The 17,743-nt window shown below is 40.7% G+C and overlaps 1 protein-coding gene across 1 annotated transcript in view; it reads right to left on the bottom strand.

Annotated features, from left to right (window-relative positions):
• Nucleotides 1–16,646: 16,646 nt before the first annotated feature.
• ATOH1 (atonal bHLH transcription factor 1) overlaps nt 16,647–17,743 on the bottom strand; it is a 1,248-nt gene continuing 151 nt past the window's right edge. The window contains exon 1 of the mRNA XM_069745728.1: nt 16,647–17,743. This exon is cut by the window's right edge and continues 151 nt beyond it. Within this exon, the coding sequence (XP_069601829.1) occupies nt 17,214–17,743 (530 nt within the window). The 3' untranslated portion in view covers nt 16,647–17,213.

Raw genomic sequence — 17,743 nt, 5'->3', positions numbered from 1 at the left:
TTCCCAGATTTCATCTATACCGTATATCCTTTATAAGAGGTACTGGGCTGATGCAGATATTGATAAAGGGCCCTCTGATGTTGAACTAGATATATGGGCCAGTAATGGTAAGTTGGTACCGAAACTAGGATTCAGGGAGATGACCATAAAGATTGGTAAAGTAGAACTGAAGAAACAGGGTATAATTGTTGTTGATGTTGACCGGCGGAACTGTGAACCAACTGTATTGATAGGAATGAATGTGTTAGAGAACTGCTTTTCCGAAGTCATTTCTGTCTTACAGCAAATTGCTGAAACTGCCCAATCCTGCCAGCAGAGAGTTCTCCGGAGGGAAATAAAAGTATTGATGTTAAGGCAACAGGTAGAAGTTGCAGGTGGAGAAATCGGCAGTGTGAGGGTAAGTGATCCAACGTCTATTGTAATCCCACCAAAAACAGAAATGCTGGTATGGTGTAGAGCAGCCATTGGTACTAAGGGACGAGATTATCAAGCCTTAATAGAACCAGTGTACACCGACAGCAGGCCCACTATACTCACAGCACGAGGGATAGTCGAGGTACACCGGGGACGAGTGCCGGTACGACTTTTGAACTGTGGAGAGGAAGAGGTCACTTTGCCAAGGTATGCTACAATGGCAAAGCTATATACTGTTGACAACAATGCCATCACAACCATTGAGCCCTTAGAACCAACCTGTCAGGTGGAAGGCAATGGCTCAGATGGAGAAATGGAGGATTGGTGCCAACAGCTACACGTGGGCATAAATTCAACACCTACCCATCAAAAACAAGGGGTGTATAGGCTAGTGACGGAATATGAACAAGTCTTCAGTAAACACCCATTGGACTTCGGACGGATAGAAGGGGTAGAACACACAATCCCCACAGGTGACCATCCCCCAATAAAAGAAAGATATAGACCCATACCGCCCGCTCACTATCAATGTGCAAAAGATATGCTGAGGGAAATGAAACAGGCCGGGGTAATAAGAGACAGCTGTAGCCCCTGGGCGGCCCCTCTAGTGATTGTCAAAAAAAAGGACGGAACCATGAGAATGTGCGTAGACTACCGGAAGATTAATAACATCACCCATAAAGACGCCTACCCCTTGCCTAGGATAGAAGAGTCCTTAACTGCTTTGAAATCTGCTAATTATTTTTCCACCTTAGACTTAACAAGCGGGTATTGGCAAGTCCCTGTGGCTGAGAGAGATAAGGGAAAGACGGCATTCACCACACCAATGGGTCTATGTGAATTTAATCGCATGCCGTTCGGACTCTGCAACGCATCCGGTACCTTCCAGCGGCTGATGGAATGCTGCCTCGGACACAAGAACTTCGAGACCGTCCTCCTGTACCTAGATGATGTGATCGTCTACTCAAAGACTTACGAACAACACTTAATAGACCTGGCAGAAGTGTTCGAAGCCTTATCCAGGTATGGCATGAAAGTCAAGCCATCCAAATGTCACCTTCTCAAGCCAAAGGTACAGTACCTGGGACACATCGTGAGTTCGGAGGGAGTAGCACCAGATCCCGAGAAAATAAGCGCCATAAGGGATTGGCCAAGACCTACCAGCGCAAAAGAAGTGAGACAATTCCTGGGATTGGTGGGTTACTATCGCAGATTTATAAAAGGATTTACCAAGTTGGCAGCACCCTTGCAAGACACCTTGGTAGGGCAGACGAAGAAACCTTCAAACCGAAACCCTCCTTTTCAGTGGAACGACGAAAGGGAAGACTCCTTTGAACAACTAAAGAAGGCACTAACCGGAGAAGAGGTTCTGGCATACCCAGATTACCATAAACCTTTCATCCTCTACACCGATGCCAGTAATGTGGGACTAGGAGCGGTGCTGTCACAAAAGCAAGAAGGTCGGGAGAAAGTCATCGCCTTTGCAAGTAGAAAGCTCCGGCCTACTGAAAGAAATTCAGAAAATTACAGCTCCTTCAAATTGGAACTACTGGCAGTAGTTTGGGCTGTGACTGAACGTTTCAAACACTATCTGGCCGCTGCAGAATTTATTGTCTATACTGACAACAATCCGTTGACCCACCTGGACACAGCCAAATTAGGTGCGTTAGAACAGCGATGGATAGCCCGGTTATCTAATTACAACTTCATAATCAAGTATCGAGCAGGTCGCAAGAATGGAAATGCCGATGCCCTATCCCGGATGCCACACTTGAGAGATGTAGAAGAGGAAACGGGGGAGCTTGAAGAAATTGAACTACCAGCCTTCCATCGTCCCAAGGCAAAACATCATCAGTCAAGTACCTATCAGAAACAACAAGAGGTGAATTTTAATCCGTTAGCACACCATAGATGGGCTGACACCCAAGACAGCAATCCGGCTGTGAAGTTGGTGAAGGAACTGTTGACTGAGCAAAGTGCATATCCCTATGAGGATGCCCCAGAAGAGACGCATCAACTCTGGAAAGAGAGAGGCAAAATGTTCCTGTATCAAGGGAAGCTCTGTAGAAGATACACCAATCCGAAAACACATGAATTGGTTTGGCAGATTATTGTGCCTAAACAAGATGTGAAGATGGTCCTCGAAGCTTACCATAATGGTGCTGGTCACTTCGGTTGGAAAAAGTTAGAAGTACTTCTAAGAGAAAGATTTTATTGGGTCGGGATGAGAAAATCAATCGAACAGTGGTGCAGAAATTGTGGCCCGTGTAACCTCAGAAGAAACGATCAAAAGAACCAAAGAGCACCACTGCAGCCCATAATCACCAAACAACCACTTGAACTTGTAGCCATGGACCACGTGAAGTTGACACCAAGCCGGTCCGGCTATGTCTATGCCTTGACCATCGTGGACCATTATTCACGTTTCTTGGTAGTAGTACCCGTAAAAGATCTGACAGCAAAAACAGCAGCCAATGCGTTCCAAACGTACTTTTGTAGACCCCATGGATATCCGGAACAGGTTCTCACCGACCAAGGTACAGCCTTTGAATCAGAGATCTTCAGAGAATTCTGTAATATGTATGGTTGCAAAAAGATCCGGACGACGGCCTATCATCCACAAACAAACGGCTTATGCGAGAAGATGAACCATATTGTAATAGACCTACTAAAGACTTTACCTGAGACAGAAAGGAATCAATGGCCAGAGAAATTGCCTGACTTGGTGGATCTGTATAATCATGTCCCGGTGAGCTCCACCAACTGCACCCCAGCTTACCTTATGCGTGCAAGACCCGGCCAATTACCAATCGATCTAGAAATGGGAATTCTGAAACCAGACGCAGAAGTTCAAGACTCCAATTGGGATATCATACGGCAAAAGCAGTATCGCCAAGTGCAAGAGAGTGTGGAAAGAAGCCTTCAGCAAACTAGAGAAAGACAAGAGCAAACTTTCAACCAGAATGCTCTAGCGACCCCATTAAGACCGGGTGACCAAGTGCTCAAGAGAAATCGTCGAACCAATAAACTGGACAATCAGTGGGAAGCCGTACCCTACACAGTTTTACCAACAAGAGTGGATAATCCTAAAATGTGTCTCATTAGCAAAAACGGAGGCTTAACATCTGTACTAGTGTCAAGAGACAATCTTAAATTATGTCCGGAAGCATTGAAAGAGCCAGACGTTGTCCAGCCAGAACCAGAAGTTATTCAACCCATACAGGTTCAACCAGTAAAGGAAAAAGAAGAGGAAGTGTATCACACCTGTATAGGAGACTTTCCCAAAACCCTACTAACATACCATGGTGCAGTAGTGGTTCCCATGGTGGCCTTTTACCCAACACCGAACCCAATACCAGAAGTCCCAAGACAGGAAGAGGCTGACCCCGTACTACAGGAGGTTCCAGGCCAGGAAGAACAGATTCCTGGTCAGAGTAATCCCATTCACGGTGGACTTGCCAACTCCATAGTCGTGGAATTATCTTTAGCAGAGCGGGCAGATACTACATCCGCAGTAGACAGTAGTACACCACATGAAGAGACACCGCTATTACGTAGATCACAGCGTAGTACCCAGGGTCAATTACCGGCCAGGTATGCAGATTACCAACTATAAAGCTCATAATGTGAATTGTATATATGTTATGCCGTATATAGTTAAACAGAAAATGTAGTATAGTCATTGCTATCAGTCTGCAACGTTTAAGCCCAGTGCCTACAGAGACTTGTCTGTATGAACTTATTGCATATTCTTGAACTTTTTATCAGCCCGGAGGCACTAAATCAAAGCTCCGGAAAGACTGCTTTTTGAACTTTGCTTTTTGCTCTTTTTGAACTTTCTTTAGACTTTATATTGATAACTCCGTTGGAAAAATGGAACTAAATTCCTGGACATTAAGTACAGTGCCGTTCCTAATACCTTCAAGGATAGAACTGTATTAATGGACGCTATTTGAAGTGACTTTTTACAGAACTCTATTTTTGTTTCCTTGAGTGGTTTTTGTAACTTTTCATTTTTAAGACTCTGTACATATTAATTGTTATTTCAAAATGTTATTGTCCCACAGTCCCGGAGTACTGTTCTTAACTAAGGGGGAATGTGGCACCCCTAGGGGTATTTGCCACAAAAATAGTTACTGACAGTAAGTACAAATACTAAAATAGCAAGACTGCACTACCACCTCCGGCCAGAAGGGGGAGCTCCAGAGACTCCCCTTGATCCATTCTGGTCTGAGAGAAGAAATGGCAGTTGGGCCAAGGAGCTGATAGTGAGAGGTCATACAGTTGAATCTCTAACAGCCCTGTGACTGTTACCAGGCCTAAATCACCGGCCTGAGGAGAAGAGGGATAGAGAAAAGGGACATTGTGAGAACCGGGTAGCATTAATCACTACCCAGAACAGGCACAAAGACGGATACCGGATCCGTGGCTGTATTCATTATATATAATACAGCAACCGGAAAAACGTGAGGTGATATCAGCTTCACTAGGGTCGGATGCAGCAACAGACACAGAGTTCAGCGGTACTCCCAGAGGGGGTAAACCGATAAAAGGACTCGGGTTGCCCGTCGAACCAGGACCCGGAGGGGACAGATTGGGCCGGCAGCCAGTTCACATACAGCAGCAGGGCCACACAGAAATTGCGCACAATAAGAGGCGAAGACCCCGGCAGGGTCAAAGTAACTCAGAGTTCCCATACAGACTCCGGTGACAGGACTGGTTGTAAATCCTTTTATGTTAAAGTAAACTGGTTAAACGTTTCGGTGCCTCAGTCTTTCATTTGGACAATAGCCATCTATCCAGGATCAGGATCGTCACCGCTGGGAGAACCTGCTGCTGATCAAGTAAGTGCCTGTCCCCTCATGATACCCCTTACACTGTGCATTGCCTGAGGCCACAGCACCGGGTCAAGCCACCCGTGACATCCCCCTCAAGAGACAGACTCCATTGGTCCGGTGCTGGGTATCCCGGTCTCCTGGGCGTCACATTATCAAATTCTGTGTAGTACTTGTAGGTTCAAAATGCTCACTATACCCATGGATAAAATTCTTGAGGGGATGGGTGCAGTTTTTAAAATGGGGTTACTTGAAGGGGGTTTTCACTGTTTAGGCACATCATCGGCTCTCCAAATGCAACATGCGCCCAGCCCAAACCGGCATGTGCCCAAACAGTGGTTTTCCTTCACAAATTGGTTATCGGCATACTCAGGAGAAATTGCACAACAAATTTGTGGGTCCATTTTCTCTTTTTACCCTTGTGAAAATAAAAAAAATTGAGGCTAAAAGTACATTTTTATGGGGAAATGTGATTTTGCATTTTTATAAACTTCTGTGAAGCACCAGGGGTTCAAGGTGCTCATGACACATCTAGATAAAGTCCTTGAGGGGTCTGGTTTACAAAATGGGGTCACTGGTAAAGGATTTCCACTGTTAGGCACATCAGGGTCTCTCCAAATGCCCGCAGACCATTCCATCAAAGCCTGGGTTCCAAACCGATGCCATCCGTTGTTGTGTTCAAAAAGTCAAATGGTGCTCCTTACCTTCCAAGACCTGCTGTGCACTCAAATAGTAGTATTCCCCCACATATTGGGTTTCAGCCTACTCAGAAGAAATTGCACAGCAAATTGTATGGTGCAATTTCTCCTGTTACCCTTGTGAAAATAAAATACTGGGGCTGAAATTTCCCCTCTCCCATGTTGACATGTTTGTGGGTAAATTGTGTTTTTTTTTCACATCTCTACTTTATAAACTTCTATGATGCGATCAAGGTGCTCGCCACACATCTGAATATATTCCATAAGGGGTCTAGTTTCCAAAATTGCATAATTTGTGGTGAGTTTCAACTGTTTAAGCACATCAGGGGCTCTCAAACACGCTCTCGAATCCAGCCATTTTTGGTTTGAAAAAGTCAAACGGTGCTACTTCCCTTCTGAGACCTCCCATGCGCCCAAAAAGTGGATTTCCCCACATATGGGGCATCGGCATACTCAGGATAAATTGCACAACAAATTTTAGGGTCCATTTTCTCCAGTTAGCCTTGTGAAAATAGCAAATTTGAAGCTAAAGTAAAATTTTCATGAAACAAAGTTAAGTTCCTTTTTTCCTTCCACATTTCTTTACTTCCTGTGAATCACCGGAAAGGTTAATAAACTTCTTGAATGTGGTTATAAGCACTTTGAGGGGTGCTGTTTACAGAATGGTGTCACTTTTATTTATTTACTGTCACTTCAAATGTGATGAGGTCCATAAAAAAATGGTTTTGTCAATTTTTGGGAAAAAATGAGAAATTGCTGATCAAACCTTTTAACTTCCTAACAAAAAAAATATATATGTTTCAAAAATTATGCAGTTGTAAAGTAGACATGTGAGAAATTTTATTTATTAACTATTCTGTGTAAGATAACTTTCTGATTTAGGGGCATAAGAATTAAAAGTTTGAAAATTGTGAATTTCTCAAATGTTCACATTTCTGTTATTTTCACAAATATACAGTCATATCAAACAAATGTTACCACTATTATGAAGTACAATATGTCATGAAAAAGTTTTCTCAGAATCAGTGAAGCGTTCCCGTTGAAGCGTTCCCGAGTCATTAGCACATAAAGTGACAGTGATCAGATTTCAAAAATGTATCCTGGTTATTAAGGTCAAAATTGGCTCCATCACTGAGGGGGTTTAAGGACAGGTGGGATCCATCTCAAACAGATCAGAGAAGCCAAATCTAGAGGCACGTACTTACCCCCCAATGTGCGCTGCAAAAAACGAAACCGATAAGCACCTCCCAGCATGTTATACAAATAAAACCATGCTGACTGCACAAGTGGAAATGTGTGCGGAGAACTTTTCATTGCACAAAAAAAGAATGGGAAAGATACTGATGGCGTATGCCTGGGGCTAAAGAAATAGCAGGTTGCGAATAGGAAATATCAAGAGCGGGGGCTGTGTGCCTCTTTTACGGGAACACTGTTCTGGATAGTGTTATCTACATCATTCTCTATGCATAAGTCAGGTTCAGGTACATTAGTCACCGCTGTGCTCCATTGTAAGGAAGATCAGATCATTTTTCATGTAACTGTATCCTTCACCTGACCATAGACTGACACCATAGTAAGTGACGACCATGTACAGTTTGTTTAGTAGGAGAATTTCCATAACAATATGGACTCGTCAGTGTTGTTATTTACAAGAGAGAACGAGTAAAACAATAAGTATGTTCTGCAGGGGGAGATTTACCCCCAATGCATCAAAAAAGTCAGGGTCATGGCATAAGGCTTGCTTCTTATGTGTTTTAGGAACTTTTCGCACTCAAAAACTCTGGACATAAAATGAGCCAAACTTGCATGAAATATGTCATATTTCTTAAGCAAAAAAAGGTATGGTGTGAAGGACAGCGAGGAGGCATGAGACAGAGACATTGGCACAACCTACAAAACCAAGCAGGTTGTGCCATGTTTATAATGCCCTTTATGGATTTATTTATTTAACGGTGTTTATTATATGGCACCAACATAGTCTGCAGCACCGTATGCCGATTGTTTTATCATACCTGGCCCTAGCTCCAGTGCAGCAGGATAGTGCTAATTTTGCTATCTCAGATGCATACACAGACAAATATTTACAAACAATATTAAAAAAAAAAAAAGAAATGTAATAAGAAAAATAATTCTGGCAAAAATAGTAATAAAGAAATAAAACTTTTTTTGTGTCTAACTTGTCTTGCAAACTGTCAGGAACATGGGAGCTGGATTTTTTTTTAAGATTCTGACTCTCACAGTTGAAATGTGCCTACAATAAAAATGACAGACCTCCCAATTCTTTGTAGGTGGGAAAACTTGCAAAATCGTCAGTGTATCAAATACTTATTTTCCCCACTATATATATATATATATATATATATATATATATATATATATATATATATATTCATTCCAGTATCCCACTTATTGCCTGTATTTTACACCATTTCGTTGCTACTGTATATGTATATATATATATATATATATATATATATAAATATATATATATATAACAAATTTATTATGTGAGTTTGCTGCTTTTGGGTTCTTTGTTAAGCTGTACCAATTGTCACTAAAAGCTACTAATAATACGATATTGTATCATTATATTATTATAGCATGTTCACAAATACCTGAATATTTCTCAGCTAATCGATTGTTGCAGATCAACTCTATACTGACTATATGAATGGGCAGCTGCAGTGTTGTATAATTGCAGAGGTGGTATAAAATCATTATTTATGGCTCTTTTCTCAGATATGGCTAAATTAAAGTAGTATATTTTGAGTCTTGTCTGCTGTGTAGGAAAACATAACACACAAAAAAAGAGTTTCTGCGAATAACTTAGTATTTTTCCTACTCATTCCATTCAATTCTGTATATTTTTGGGACAAGTAGACATCCAGCTCCAACCTTGTTCTATGACACTTGTTGTCTTTCTCTATCCAGCCACCTGACACCACATCTGAAGAAACCCCTCCATGGTTTAGCCTGAGTTCTTCTGTGTCCTCTCCTTTCATAGACGCCATGAAAGCTCGAGGTGAAAGAAGCAATTCATTTGTGATGATGAGAGCCTCACTTATTGCAGGTTGAGTATCTCCTGACTCCCTGAGGGTATCAGGCCCATCTCCTAGGAGTCCTCAGGAGAGCTTACAGTGGACATGGACCATTCACTCACCTGGTAACTTTGTAGGTTTTGAGTTCCAAGTTTTGAACAGCTTACTCTGACCTGACACTGAGATCCGGCTAGTGTTACATGGACCATGCTGGGGAGTTAACCCTTCCCTGCCCCACATTAAGATGATAAAGCCCTTGCACTTTGCAGGTAGAGTGGAGCAGTCATCTGGATGATCTACAAGTGACATTGATGGAGCAGCATCTCATATTCAGTCCAAATATATATATATATATATATATATATATATATATATATATATATATATATATATGTATATATATATATAGACAGAATATGAGATGCTGCTCCATCAATATATATATATATATATATATATATATATATATATTGCTATTAATATGTGGTGCTGCTGATCATTATCACTCTGAAGAATGCTCTGGATGTGTAGGTCAGTTTTCTTAGTTCTTGTAGTTGCCTCATAGATAGTGTAACAAGTTCCCCCAAGCAATACATGGTGCTCAGCTCGTGTATGACACTATTGGCACTAGCTGTGGTGGTGGCCATGTGTGCAGTGGGAAGGAGCTGCTGAATAGAAGGTGAGAGGTGGGGGCAGTGATGATGATGATGATCTGGGCATGTTACTAGGGGGAGAGGTGGTGTTGGATTTTGGACTCAGCTCCCCCAGGAGCGCAGTGAATGGAGAGTGCGCTCACCAGCTGACAGCGCGCGCTCTGCCCAGACATCCTACACTGGAGGCACGATAGATGGCTGGCAGCTCTCTATTGTCATCCTGCTCTCATTAACTGCCCGAACCTCCCAGGGCTTACATTAACCCTTGCACCGAGCCATAATCGAGCTCGTTTGCTGCACTGCATCAATGGAAAGTTCATTGCAAGAAAGGATTTCATATCAACCTGTTTTTGTTCTATCATAATCTTCTCTTATTTGTATTTTACTTCCTTCTTTTTTTTATTTAATTTATCCCTTCACTTTTTTCTTTCTCACTTCTTTCATTCTTCTTTCCATTTCTTATTGTTTCTTCCTTTCCTTCTTTCTTATTTCTTTATTTATTTCCTTCATTCTCCCTCTTCTCTGTTTCCTTCTCTTTTTCTTTTTTCTTTCTTTCTTACTTTTTCTTTTTCTCTCTCCTCATAATCTTTCTTAGCTTTCTTTCTTTTTCTTTCTTCCTGCCTTTCTTTCATTCTTACTTTTTCTTTCATTCCTTCTTTCTCTTTCTTCTTTCTTTACTTCTTTCTTTCTGTTTCCTTATTTTTCCCATCTTTCGATCTTATTTTTTTCTTTCTCTTTCCTTTCTTCATCCCCTTCTTTCTTTGTTTCCTTTTCTTTCTTTTCTTTCTCTTTTTCTTTCTTCCATTTTTCCTTTTCTTTCTTTCTTTCTTTCTTTTTCCCCCTCTCTCTCTTTCCCCATCTCTTTCTCATTCTTCTATCTCTTGCTTTCCATTAGAAAGATAAGAAAGAGAGAATGATATGAAATGTGCTTTTTCCATGGATGGTTAACATTAATCTTTATTGTCTATCTATTATCTACACTTATCTATCTATCTATCTATCTATCTATCTATCTATCTAAATCTATCATATATCTATATAATCTATTTATCCATATATTATCTACCCTATCCATGTATGTATCCATCTATCCATGTATCTATTATATGTCTATTTATTTATCCATCTCTACACACAATTACCCCAGCATTAAACTTTTTAAAAGCTTGTAATTTGCATGTTTCTGCTACTGTGTGAGATTAATAATAAACTGCTCAGCATTGAAGTCCATGATTTGAAGTTCATTGATGCATTTCATGAGCTGCTATAGTGGAGTGTGTAGGGTGAACATTAGGCATGCCTGGCTTGCACACATAGTTGGTGCCATTGCTAAGTATCTTGGTTACTTGGATGTGACTTGTGAAAGTAGAGGCTAATTGGTAATAATGGAGAGAAAGGAGTCAGCCAGCATGGCAGGGGAGGGCTGGCATATGGGGAATGAGCACTGTGAAATACTCAATATTCAACTATATCCAAAATATTAATGAGATTGTTGCAACCTGCAGCTATATGTTACAGCTTGTTAATGGATTATGGGCATGCCTGCTGCCAAGGGTGGGCAAGCTGCACCTGGGCACTGACTTTTCCGGAGAGGAAAGAGTTACCCTGTACAAAGAGCTGGCCCTGGCTTTGGCCAGGATTCAGGCAGACTCTGAGCTGCTGTCAGCTCTTCTCTGTAGATGAGGATGAGATCTGGAAGCCAGCGTGCTCTGCAGATCCTCGGCTTGATGGGTTATTTAATATGCTATCATTCTCCAATTCACTGCTCACATAGTTTAGTGTTACACATCATCTTCTTTGTTTCCTCGGCACCACGGGATCAGCATAGGATTTCTGGAACTTGTATGAGAGGAGAGATGGATGAGATACACGAGGAGGTGCAAGTGTCCAGTGGGTGTGGGGGGTGATGGTGCCCAGCAAAGAAAAAGCTAGAAGGACCGAGTGCCATGGATCTGGGCAGAATCAGAGAGCAGCAATGCTGCCACTTCTAAGAGTTTACAGCAAAATCATACATCATTGTATTCATATCTATGCTGTAAATACTACTGCAATTAATGCAAGAAATACTTTATGGTGATGAGAATATATTTAGGGGACATACTTTATACTTCATTGGGAATATATTTTATTGTAATGACTGACAAAAAATCATTGTATGAATATGCTGCATTTTAGATCAGAGCAATTCTTGGCAAAAGATTTATTAGTGGGGGATAGAAAGTAAAGGTGATAGGAAGAAGAAGGAGAAGAAGAAGAAGAAGAAGAAGAAGAAGAAGAAGAAGAAGAAGAAGAAGAAGAAGAAGAAGGAGAAGAAGAAGAAGGAGAAGGAGAAGAAGAAGAAGAAGAAGAAGAAGAAGAAGAAGAAGAAGAAGAAGAACACGATGGAGGAGGAGAAGAAGAAGAAGAAGAAGAAGGAGAAGACGAAGAAGAAGCAGAAGAAGAAGAAGAAGAAGAACAAGAAGAACAAGAAGAAGAAGAAGGAGAAGAAGAAGAAGAAGAAGAAGAAGAAGAAGAAGGAGAAGGAGAAGGAGAAGGAGAAGACGAAGAAGAAGAAGAACAAGATGGAGAAGAAGAAGAAGAAGAAGAAGGAGAAGGAGGAGAAGGAAAAGTAGTTGAAGAAGAAGAAGGAAAGGAGTAGAAGAAGGATGAGAAGAAAATGGTGTAGAAGGAGAAGAAGAAGAAGACGAAGAAGATGAAGAAGAAGAAGAAGAAGAAGAAGAAGGAGAAGGAGAAGGAAAAGTAGTTGAAGAAGGAAACGAAGAAGAAGGAAAGGAGTAGAAGAAGGATGAGAAGGAAATGAGTAAAAGAAGGGGAAAAAGGAGGAGGAGGAGAAGAAGAAGAAGACGAAGAAGAAAAAGTAGTAGAAGAAGGAAACAAAAAAGGAAAGGAGTAGAAGAAGGATGAGAGGGAAAAGTAGTTGAAAAAGAAGAAGAAACTCTCCTTGAAAATAAAGGTAGAGTGAGAAGGATGGGCTCTGATGACTACACAAACAGAAACATTTATTATAAGTAGGAAAGTACAATCTTTATCACAATATTAAAAGACTCCAGAACTTGAAAGATGTAGCAGCGCAAAATTCATTTGTCTCTTTTCGTTTTTATACTTTTGGAGTTATTGTATCTATATAGCCCGTACTACTTGGTGGGGACATCAGGAAAACAGAATGATTGGGTCAGTACAGGTGCAGACATTGCATATACAATATGCCCTTGTCATGAGGATTGACCGGCAATGCACATTCGGTTTACAGTTTTGTAAGCAGATCATCACTTCAATATCATGCTGCCTGATTCATTGCACTTATTTGTAAAATCACAGTACTATAAAGTGGGCTCTATCAGATGATATAAAGTGGGCTCTATCAGATGATATAAAGTGGGCTCTATCAGATGATATAAAGTGGGCTCTATCAGATGATATAAAGTGGGCTCTATCAGATGATATAAAGTGGGCTCTATCAGATGATATAAAGTGGGCTCTGTCAGATGATATAAAGTGGGCTCTGTCAGATGATATAAAGTGGGCTCTATCAGATGATATAAAGTGGGCTCTATCAGATGATATAAAGTGGGCTCTATCAGATGATATAAAGTGGGCTCTATCAGATGATATAAAGTGGGCTCTATCAGATGATATAAAGTGGGCTCTATCAGATGATATTAAGTGGGCTCTATCAGATTATATAAAGTGGGCTCTGTCAGATGATATAAAGTGGGCTCTGTCAGATGATATAAAGTGGGCTCTGTCAGATGATATAAAGTGGGCTCTATCAGATGATATAAAGTGGGCTCTGTCAGATGATATAAAGTGGGCTCTATCAGATCATATAAAGTGGGCTCTGTCAGATGATATAAAGTGGGCTCTGTCAGATGATATAAAGTGGGCTCTGTCAGATGATATAAAGTGGGCTCTATCAGATGATATAAAGTGGGCTCTGTCAGATGATATAAAGTGGGCTCTATCAGATCATATAAAGTGGGCTCTGTCAGATGATATAAAGTGGGCTCTATCAGATCATATAAAGTGGGCTCTGTCAGATGATATAAAGTGGGCTCTATCAGATGATATAAAGTGGGCTCTGTCAGATCATATAAAGTGGGCTCTATCAGATCATATAAAGTGGGCTCTATCAGATGATATAAAGTGGGCTCTGTCAGATGATATAAAGTGGGCTCTGTCAGATGATATAAAGTGGGCTCTATCAGATGATATAAAGTGGGCTCTGTCAGATGATATAAAGTGGGCTCTATCAGATCATATAAAGTGGGCTCTGTCAGATGATATAAAGTGGGCTCTATCAGATGATATAAAGTGGGCTCTATCAGATCATATAAAGTGGGCTCTATCAGATCATATAAAGTGGGCTCTATCAGATGATATAAAGTGGGCTCTATCAGATCATATAAAGTGGGCTCTATCAGATCATATAAAGTGGGCTCTATCAGATGATATAAAGTGGGCTCTATCAGATGATATAAAGTGGGCTCTATCAGATGATATAAAGTGGGCTCTATCAGATGATATAAAGTGGGCTCTATCAGATGATATAAAGTGGGCTCTATCAGATGATATAAAGTGGGCTCTATCAGATGATATAAAGTGGGCTCTATCAGATGATATAAAGTGGGCTCTATCAGATGATATAAAGTGGGCTCTATCAGATCATATAAAGTGGGCTCTATCAGATCATATAAAGTGGGCTCTATCAGATCATATAAAGTGGGCTCTATCAGATCATATAAAGTGGGCTCTATCAGATCATATAAAGTGGGCTCTATCAGATCATATAAAGTGAGCTCTATCAGATGATATAAAGTGGGCTCTATCAGATGATATAAAGTGGGCTCTATCAGATCATATAAAGTGGGCTCTATCAGATCATATAAAGTGGGCTCTATCAGATCATATTAAGTGTGCTCTATCAGATCATATAAAGTGGGCTCTATCAGATGATATAAAGTGGGCTCTATCAGATCATATAAAGTGAGCTCTATCAGATGATATAAAGTGGGCTCTATCAGATGATATAAAGTGGGCTCTATCAGATCATATAAAGTGGGCTCTATCAGATGATATAAAGTGGGCTCTATCAGATGATATAAAGTGAGCTCTATCAGATGATATAAAGTGGGCTCTATCAGATGATATAAAGTGGGCTCTATCAGATCATATAAAGTGGGCTCTATCAGATGATATAAAGTGGGCTCTATCAGATGACTCTACGTATCTGTTTTACTTGTGAGAAGCTTAACTCTCTCATTCCCGGATCTCCCGGTAAAATATACCTAGTGAGAACGTTAGTAGTAAGCACATGATGTCCTTGTTGTGGCTTCTTGTTCTTGTCCTTAGTATGTATGTGACATTGTGCAGCAGGTTATGAAAGGGACAGGTGGCCCTAGTTATCATCACCTAATGGCTGTGTGCAGAACCTAATCCCCCTCAGAAAACACAGCACAGGGTCTTCTCCGTTACTGTCACCACAGAGCGCACTGTGCAGGACAATGTCATCGTGATGACAGATCAGCCCCTCAAGTGTCCTGCACGTGTATTCTGTCCTTGTGCCAGAGAGCATCCCATTGTGTGACCCCTGGGATTCCTCAGCCTGAACAGGAGCACAATGGGGTCCAGACCCACCCCCACAATGCTGAAGATAGCAGTACTATTATTTGCAATAACATTCATAAGAAATAAATATGAAAGCCATGCTAGATATTACTACTGAAAATAGTGATTCTACTGGTAATACTACAAATAATAATCTTAGTATTTATAGTGATAATAGGAGTAATCTTTCCAATGAGAGTAATAGTAGTGATGGCAATTATTAATTATACAATGGATAAAAGTAATAATAATAGAAAGGAAGATAATAATAAATTATTATTATTATTATTATTATTATTATTATCATTATTATTATTGTCTTCCTTTCCATTATTACTTTTATCCATTGTATAATTAAAATTTTTCATCACTGTTATTATTATTATTGGTAGTGGTAGTAGTAGGGAAAATAGAGTTAATAATGCAAAGGAAAGTATTACTAGTAGAAATGACAACAGTAATATAAGTTATAATAATTATAGTGATGATAGCAGTAATGATACAAGTTGTAGTGATTGTATTGATGATAGCAGTGATATAAAAGTTTTTGTAATAGTCCTGTTAGTTGTAGCAATAATACAAATGACAAGAGGAGAAATGATGATAATAGTAATGCCAGCAAGAGGTGTGACGATGATGAGTACAATGATGGTGATTATCAGGGTAGCAATATATAATGTATTAATAGTGATGATCATGGTTATATTCATAGTAACACCTTGTGTGTTAGTAGGTAAACTCAACTACTGGCTTTTTAGGATAACGTATTTAACTGAGCCGAATTTATATAGTAATAATAATAATTACTTTAGAATGTATAACCCTGTGTATGAATATATATATATATATATATATATATATATATATATATAATATATATATATATATACAAATATATATATATGTATACGTGTGTATAATATATATATATATATATGTATATATATAGTGAGATTTCAGAAGAATATTTGTCTCATCTTTTATCACTAATATTGATTTTAGTAGATAAAGATTTTATTGATATTAATTCGTTACCCCAAATTACTGGACTTTGACTATCATTGTGTAAATTAATAATCGCCGTTTATTACATGGATTCATATACAATTATAGAATAACTTGTCATAATTGGAAAGATATCTTGTGGTTTTGAAAACGACAATTTCTAGGAACGTTTTAAACATAAATTCAAATGTATATTTTTCATAAAGAGCATAAAATAATAATAATAATTATTATTATTTGCACCTGTATTACCAATTATTATTAGTAGAAAACATAAGAGTGATGGTTTTCTACATAACATGAATAGAACAATCTCTTTAAACCCCCACTCTTTGACCCCCTCCTTAAAGCATCAATCTTAGGCTCTATTCCTTACATATATAGAAGAAGCAATGAACACGTGAGATTCGTTTTTTTGCTGGATTTTTTATTTGTCTCCACAAATGGTTAACAAGCGATGGCAGTGAACTGGACTAAATCAACATAAAACAACAGTTTCGGGGTTTGTTTTTTTCATAGAAAAAGTAAAAAATACAAACAAAACATGAAAACGCCAGAATAAATAATCCCAGTAATAATAATAATAATGGTCGTGGTGGTGAGGATGATGAGATACATCACAATCCAAAGGCATCAGGAATACAAACTTTGACACCAGCAAACATCTGGACACGGCGGGGTGACACGAGTGACGGTGGGCAGGTTGGCATATTCTCGTCTCCACGGTGAGTGGTTTTCTTTGCCATCGTTGGCTGTTAAAGTGCAAGAAGCTATAGAAATCCGGGCATATATAGTATAAAACTAGCATTTGTGAGTATTTACACGGCGGCGGCGGTATGTACACGGGTGGGCGGATGTGCACGGGCCAGCTCCGGTCTGGAAGACGCGCATTGTACCTGGCCAGTGGGCGACACACAGCTGGCAGTTGGCACAGTGACCCACTGAGTGCTCGCCCACCCGTGCCCTCTAGCTGTCCGAGTCGCTGTAGTGGGAGTGTGGGGAGAACTCTCCGTCGCTCCGGTGGGACGCTTTGCTCTCGTCTCCGGACCCCCGGGCTCCAGGGGACGGGGACTGGAAGGTGAGCGGCTCCAGCGGGTAGTCCCCGGCGGCAGGGTACGGGGGGCACGGCTGCTCCGGGGGCGCCTGCAGCAGGTCGGACAGGGCGTTGATGTAGATCTGCGCCATCTGCAGGGTCTCGTACTTGGACAACTTCTTGTCATTGTTGAAGGAGGGGATGACATTCCGGAGCTGATCGAAGGCGTGATTGAGGCCGTGCATCCGCCGCCTCTCCCGGGCATTCGCCGCCAGTCTGCGCTGCTTCTGCACCCCCTTTCCCGGCGGTGCCCGCTGCTGGCAGAGCTCCTCGCCGTCCTCCTCCTCCTCCTCCTCATCGTCTTCCTCGTCAGTCCGCAGCCCCTTGAGCTTGCAGAGGTCCCGCACCTTGTGCGCCCGGCCGCTCTGCTGCAGCAGGTAGTCGTGTGGCGGCTGCAGGGAGG

Source organism: Ranitomeya imitator, chromosome 1 (assembly GCF_032444005.1).
Source record: "Ranitomeya imitator isolate aRanImi1 chromosome 1, aRanImi1.pri, whole genome shotgun sequence".
In the NCBI taxonomy this organism is placed as follows: Eukaryota; Metazoa; Chordata; class Amphibia; order Anura; family Dendrobatidae; genus Ranitomeya; species Ranitomeya imitator.
This window is presented reverse-complemented; position numbering and strand designations above follow the sequence as displayed.